At 47.8% G+C, this 7,500-nt stretch overlaps 2 protein-coding genes across 2 annotated transcripts in view; both read left to right on the forward strand.

Annotated features, from left to right (window-relative positions):
• Window positions 1-94, forward strand: part of LOC308153126 (uncharacterized protein) — a gene marked incomplete at both ends in the record, with an annotated part of 9,653 nt that extends 9,559 nt beyond the window's left edge. The window contains one exon of the mRNA XM_080526220.1: window positions 59-94. Coding sequence (XP_080382346.1) covers window positions 59-94 — 36 coding nt within the window. The remainder of the gene's footprint in view (window positions 1-58) is intronic.
• myo18ab (myosin XVIIIA b) overlaps window positions 1-7,500 on the forward strand; it is a gene marked incomplete at both ends in the record, with an annotated part of 87,012 nt that overhangs the window by 38,278 nt on the left and 41,234 nt on the right. The window contains 8 exons of the mRNA XM_080525489.1: window positions 1,139-1,226; window positions 1,682-1,788; window positions 2,844-3,020; window positions 3,838-4,048; window positions 5,221-5,363; window positions 5,501-5,601; window positions 5,730-5,793; window positions 5,949-6,093. Of these exons, the coding sequence (XP_080381615.1) occupies window positions 1,139-1,226; window positions 1,682-1,788; window positions 2,844-3,020; window positions 3,838-4,048; window positions 5,221-5,363; window positions 5,501-5,601; window positions 5,730-5,793; window positions 5,949-6,093 (1,036 nt within the window). The remainder of the gene's footprint in view (window positions 1-1,138; window positions 1,227-1,681; window positions 1,789-2,843; window positions 3,021-3,837; window positions 4,049-5,220; window positions 5,364-5,500; window positions 5,602-5,729; window positions 5,794-5,948; window positions 6,094-7,500) is intronic.

Below are 7,500 nucleotides of genomic sequence, written 5' to 3' on the forward strand. Positions count from 1 at the left end.
ATACAACTAACACAGCAACAACAAAGCAACAGAATCTAATGCTTTTACCTCTTCTAAGGATGAGGAGGAGGAGGAGGATGAAGAGGCCAATTAGTGTTTTGTGGGGTTGTCTGTATTCTGCTCTCTCAAAAGTATCATCAGAAGTTTTTTTTTATCTTTGATGACATGCATGACTGGAGTGTGTCATTGAGCTGACAGAGAGACAGGAGTGTCATAAACCACACAATCTGCTTGTGGCTTATTACTCAACAAGTTGTTATTAATCATTAATGATTTCGTAGACCTACACCTGTCACTGAATGTGAATTTTGTATGTGTTTTAATGTGTGTTTAAGTTTTACGTTTTAATGTCTTGATTTCCCTGAATTCAGTTAATCCCTAGCATTCCCCCCTCACCCTCTCAGCCCGTGGTTTGTCTCATTGACGTGTCACAATGTCTTTGTCTAGATTCAGGTCACTGATAGTTCATGTTGCCTGTCAAATTACACACCGGCACACACACACACACACACACACACACACACACACACACACACACACACACACACACACACACACACACACACACACACAGAGCATGCCCAATGGACTGTGACAGGCATTGGCAGGCAGGGTCAAGCATGGTGCAGAGAGAGCAGTCAGGCGTTTCCAGACAAGCCTCTGTGGAGCTGTAGAAATGGCTAGCTGTGCTGCGATCTGTGACCTCTGACTCCTCCAAACAATCTTTTTCCCAAACTGATTTCTATCACAGCCAACTCCATTGAAGCTTGATGTGCCTTTTATCACCAGATCCACTGCTTGTGTTGTAGAGGGTTGTTGTCTGCCTGGCCACTCAAAGCCAAGCAAAAAATCCACATCGCAAAGTCCAGGGAACCTTCAGTCTGAACACAATCAACTAACTATTTTAGTCTCTATAGCACTGATTATTGATATCAGGACCTCGGTGGTCGACCTAAAATGTAGTCTTTACACTGCCATACAATCGTCTGGCTGTTAAACCCAAGGTGTGTACGGTACGTGTTTGTAGTGGTTCTGCCTCAAAACGGCCTAGTGAGCTGTTACCTGGCCGTAGGGTCATCATCGCTCTCCTGCAAGTGGTTGTTTGACTGTTGTCGTCCTCCCTCCCTCCTCTCTACAGGTGAAGACAGAGGAGCAGATAGCAGCAGAGCAGGCATGGTATGGCTCAGAGAAGCTGTGGCTGGTCCACAAGGAGGGCTTCTCCCTGGGTGAGTACAGACACCTGGATCGACAGAAGGCCTACTTACTTGCATTGTTTCTTATAGTATTGTTGACCAAACATGGATACTTGGATAACAGTAATGATTAACAATTATGATAACTTATTGCTGTTATGAGAAGCTCCAAGTGCTTCGAAAACATGAGGCTAGTGTTTTCAAATTGGGTGCCGGTCTGGTTGTCGTTTAACTGCACATTTACATGGTAATGGCTTTTAGAATGGGTCTAGACATTAATCACAGCCATAGCAAGATGTTTTTATAGATCTCTCTCTCTCTGTCTTTGTTTCTGACTGTCTCTCCCTCTGACTGTCTCTCTCTCTCTCTCTCTCTCTCTCTCTCTCTCTCTCTCTCTCTCTCTCTCTCTCTCTCTTTCCCTCCTCATATCCCTCCTCTCTCTCTACATCTCCGTCTCTCACTCCCCCCCTGCCCCTCCATCTCCATAGCCACTCTGGTGAAAACGGATGCTGGTTCTCTGCCGGAGGGGAAGGTGAAGATCAAACTGGAACAGGATGGGACTGCACTGGACGTGGACGAGGATGACGTGGAGAAGGTGCGGAGCTGCCAGCTACGTCCTGTCAAGTCATTTTCAGACTTGAGTAAATTACATATGCCAAATACTTTGTGCTTGATTTAGTTGGCCTGTTACAATGGAAACTAATGGTTTACTAGTCACAAGCTAAATTAAGCACACCTTCAATACTGTCCAGTATTTTTCCATGTGTTGGTTGGGTTTCTTGTTTTGGGTTTGATGAGTTGCGTGTTGATGCGCTGGGGGAAGGAAAAGGGAATAATAAGTAGATCATTTTCCCAAGAGGTTCCAGGACATGACTTAGACTGATGGGAGGGAGGGGGGGGGGTGCTATTGCTGTGGGGGTCACCTTTCAGTCAGTCTTTCTTGAGTGGTCAGCCCCAGATGGTCGCTATGGTCATTCTGGACGCAGAAACACCCCCTAGGGCATGATGAATATCTGGGGGAGAGGTCAGAGGTGGAACAGGTGCAGAGTTGGTAGGGTGCAATCAGGGGACCAACCCAGCCATGGCACCTAGCCCAATTCCGAAAGAGAGAGAGTGAGCAACAGATCTGATGTTGTGCAAAGTCATTCAACTCCCTTTAGTGAAGGGACGAGGGTGACTTTGACTTTATGTTTTTTTTTAGCGCCGTCAAGGTCGGCGTCTAATCAAATGTTTGAACCATCTGTTTGATTAAGAGAGTGCAGACTTGAACCTGTCTGAGTGGGATGACATCTGCTTTAATTTTATCAAAGAGACTTGGCAGCAGGTTCCTGGTGGCAGTTCACACTGCTGCATACTAATCTACTGTACAGTATCTACTGTGTGTGTGTGTGTGTGCCACACTTCTACCACTGCTGTGGAACTTCAGTCATAACCAGGTGTTGTTGAGCTGTAATATTGGTGCCTGGAGGTATTTCGCATCAGATCACACGGTCAGGAAAAACTCTCGGCCTTGGTCTATGGTCAGATTTGTGGTTTTGATTTGTGGTCCCCCCCCCGGTTAAGAGGGTACTGCCTAAAGTGTCACTTCTTCCTGAGGCTACTGTATGGGTCAGCTATGAACTCGGCATGACCTATGACCTTTCCTCCCAGGCGAACCCGCCCTCGTTTGATCGCTCTGAGGACCTAGCGTCTCTCCTCTACCTGAACGAGTCCAGCGTCATGCACGCTCTCCGCCAGCGCTACGGAGGCAACCTCATCCACACACACGCTGGGCCTAACATGGTGGTCATCAACCCTCTCAGCACACCCTCCATGTACTCTGAGAAGGTGAGATCAGGACGCACACACACACACACACATTCACACACACACACACACACACACACACACACACACATACACACACACACACACACACACACACACACACACATTACACACCTATCTTCCTTGTCTTCCCTTCGACACACTTAAAGCTTTTTTTTCTGTTAAAGAGAGATTAGATTAAGACAGAATAATTAAAACAGGAAAGATGACTGAGAGGGTGGAGAAGATAGTCTTCCCAGGTCCTGAACATTTAAATTACAATGGAATCCAATTACAGTAATGAGATTTAGAGGTTACAGCACCCGGAGGCCTGTAGGGTGTAATAATATAGTATGCTTTCATCACTCTTAATGGAATGACTCTCCATTAGACTTCTCTCTCTCTCTCTCTCTCTCTCACACACACACACACACACACACACACACACACACACACACACACACACACACACACACACACACACACACACACACACACACAACACTCTGGTGCTCACACAAAGCTCAGAGCAGTGTGGTGTCACTGGGAGGAGGCCTATTACTTTCAAACTCTGTATTTATTGTTTATTGCCAACTTTGCTGCTCTCTTTGGTTGCTGCATCAAGGCGCTTTTAAATGACAAATGTATTTAACTCCCCCCTCCCTCCTCCACCGATCTCTATCCACCCCTACCCCCTCTGTCTCGCCCCCCCCCCCCCACACACACACACCCTCTCTGCCTCTTTCTCTCCACCCTTTCCCACTCTACCTCCCATCATCCCCCTACCTTTCTCTACCCCCCCCCCCCACACACACACACAACCCCCCACCCCCTTCAGGTGATGCACATGTTCAAGGGCTGCAGGCGTGAGGACACGGCCCCCCACATTTACGCGGTGGCACAGTCAGCCTACAGGAACCTGCTGACTACGCGCCAGGACCAGTCCATCGTACTTCTGGGGAAGAGCGGCAGCGGAAAGACCACCAACTGCCAGCACCTGGTGCAGTACCTGGTCTCCATCGCCGGCAGCACTGGCAAGATCTTTTCCGGTGAGACACAGACCGGGGCTTCTCATGAACAGGAAAAGACACCAATCACTTATAAGGGCCTACTAGTTAGGGTCTGGTATTTTTCTTGGTCAAGTCAACTGGACTGTTAGTACAGCCTAACAGTCTCCTGGAATTGGCCACCTGTCAAGCATTATAGGGAGGTCTTATTTAGCCTTAATTGAATTTCTGTACAATCTGCTGGAATTCGGCAACCTGAATAATGGCTTAATGACTTTGGTGTAAGTCACCCTATGGTGGTGGCGTTAATCACTTAATTACTTTGTAAGTGATTACACTCTAACGGCTTAATCGCTAATTAAGCAATTAGTCTAGTACTGTAGCTCCACGCACTCTCGTGCGTACAGTACTGGATGTACAGGGTACACTTATTCCATTATGCTGCTTAGGTTGATGTCTGATAATTGAGTGAGAATTCAGGAGATTGATGTAAGTGGATGGTTGGATGTGGGCTGGGATGTCAGCTGAAGGGTTGGTGAGCGCAGTACTTTGCCAGCCAGCAGAGAAGTAGATGGAGAGGAAAAAACGAGTTAAAACTAGTTCATTGTAGCAGGAAAACTTTGCTTGGGGTGTAAGATCGATGGTGGCTGTCTCAGTGTTCCAGGTGTGTGTGTGTGTGTGTGTGTGTGTGTGTGTGTGTGTGTGTGTGTGTGTGAATGTGTGTCCGTGTGTGTGTGTGCGCGCGCACGCAAGCGGGTGTGTGTGTGATGGATGAGGGGAGCCCCTAATGAAGCCCTGTGGAGCAGAGGGATAATTAGCTTATCAGTGTGCCTCAGCTCCTGGTTAGCTGTAATGGGCTAATGAGAGCTGCAGCTCAGCCACGGGGCTGTTAAACAGGAGAGATGGTATCTAGGCCTGTTTTAAGTCAGGTACAGTAAAATCACGCCTGGACTACTGCCCTGGTACTCCTTATAGCTTGAGAGAATCAGCTGCATTCATGTCAGTCATTGAAATAGCTGGCATTATGCCATAGCGTGCCTTAGAGGTAAGATAAGGTCCCAGATCTGTATAACCAACTCCGTTCACTATTACTGTCATGCCAAATTACATTAGTAAGTTAGTTAGTCATACTAGTTGGGGGGGGGGGGGGGGAGACCACAGACCCTAACCCGATTTCAGCCTCTTAACTCCCCTTGTTCCTTTGTCCATGTCAGCGGAGAAGTGGCAGGCGGTCTACACCATCCTGGAGGCCTTTGGGAACAGTGCCACCTCTATGAATGCCAACGCAAGTCGCTTCTCTCAGATCGTCTCCCTGGACTTTGACCAGGCGGGCCAGGTGGCCTCTGCCTCAATACAGGTACCACTGACACACACACGCACACACACACACACACGCACACACACACACACACACACACACACACACACACACACACACACACACACACACAGACAGACACACACACACCTTATTGTCTTCTCCCCTTACCTCAGACTATGCTGCTTGAGAAGCTGAGGGTGACCAAGAGGCCGGAGACAGAGTCCACCTTCAACGTGTTCTACTACGTGATGGCTGGAGCAGACAGCACTCTCAGGTCTCAGTCAGCTTTGCAATCCAGTCCACATCCCCCATCAAACACTGCTGAAATGGAGTCATACATGTGTTGTCGAGGCCTGCTATTTCATGTGATTTCACCTGACCGTGTTGTCTGTCTTCTTTCAGAACGGAGCTACACTTCAACCACTTTGCAGAGAACAGTGCTTTTGGAATTATACCTCAGTCCAAGGTATTTACTCCCGATAGTTTGAGTATAGGAATTAAAGCGTGTCTGTCTGTCTGTCTGTCTGCCTGTGTATGTACATAGAGTAAAGAAAACAGACACAGTGACTTCAAAACTGTCTCTCCATCTCTCCACCTGTCCTCCTCTCGGTCTCTCTCCAGCCTGAGGATAAACAGAAGGCCTCTCAGCAGTTCACCAAGCTGCAGGCCGCAATGAAGGTGCTTGGCATCTCAACAGAGGAGCAGAAGGCTCTGTGGCTCATCCTGGGGGCCATCTACCACCTGGGGGCCGCTGGGGCCACGAAAGGTAGGACCCTTGCACCCCCCCTCCCCTACCCCCATTTATTCACTGACACAAGCTGTTTACAACATGTGAAGATTTAGCGGGATCTGGGTAGTGAGTGTGTGTGTGTGCGTGTGTGTGTGTGTGTGTGTGTGTGTGTCTGCGTGTCTGCGTGCGTGCGTGTTTTTAAGTATACCCACCGAGAATCTAGTCTGCTGGAGGAAAAAGGCACATTATTAGATTCATTTGTGTTTTTTGGAATAATTAGTTGTCGCGTCCATGCTACATTAAGTTAAGTTTCTTTGATGCTGAATTGCATAATGAGAACACAAAACTGTCAGGATTGGTTAGGAGTTTTCCACTTTGTTTTGCTAATCTCTGGCTATTTGCAAATGGAGAGTGTCACCAAATTAACTTTGTCTCTTTTATGTGTTGTGTGTATGCGTGTGTGCTTGCCTGTGTTATTTGCATAGATATGAGGCGCATGTACTCAAATGAAGCGCGATGGCATCGTAAATTACATTAGCTTCTCATCTATGAGTCACTTAATTAAATAACCAGTTCAAAGATAGGAACAAGCGCACTCCCCGAGCCATTCATTAGGAACGGAGAAAGGCGTAGGAAGTGTTGTTCTCTCGCTGTGCGGGAGAGAAAAAACCCTCCCCTGAAGTTGTTTAATGCAGAATAGTGGGGGAGTTGGAATGTTGTTGGATGTGTGCAGACATTTCTCTTGTGCCTAATGAAGACCGATCGCTCAGCGCTGGCCAATGTTTATTCATAGTTTGTGATATTGCCTCCCTGCAGTCACAGACCTAGATGACGGTAATGAACTCTTCTTAATCATTCGGCTCAAAAAACACCCCGCCTCCATGGCATGTGTGACAGTGTGTGTCTGTGAGTGAGACCGTGCGTGTGCGTGTGCGTGTGCGTGTGCGTGTGTGTGTGCGTGTGTGTGTGTGTGTGTGCGTGTGTGTGTGTGTGTGTGCGTGTGTGTGTGTGTGTGTGCATGCGTGCGTGTGTGTGTGCTGTCCATATTCACACCACTATTGCAGGGTTTTGAGTTGCGCTGAAGGGGGTGGGGGGTCTCACATGAACAATAGCCACGCTTTCAACACAGTGTTCTGCCTATGTCTGTGGAAACGTTTGCATTGAAGGCCTCTCTTTCTCAGATTGTCTCTCTCTCTCCCTCTTTCTCTCCCTCTCCTCTTGCTCTCTATCTCTCCCTCACCACTTTCTATATTTGCTCACGTCACATCAACTCCCCACTGCTTTAACCCTCAAACCATTTATGCCTGCGTCTCAAACCATTTATCCCTGCGTCTCACCTGAGTGGTTCAAGAGTTACTAAGAATGGATTTCCTCCGGAAAAGCAATCATGGTTATTTGAAAGAAGTGAATGTCTACAGAATGAAGGGAGCTGTTCCAGTACAG

The sequence above is a fragment of the Nansenia antarctica genome, assembly GCF_963989245.1.
Source record: "Nansenia antarctica genome assembly, chromosome: 3".
NCBI classification, from domain to species: domain Eukaryota; kingdom Metazoa; phylum Chordata; class Actinopteri; order Argentiniformes; family Microstomatidae; genus Nansenia; species Nansenia antarctica.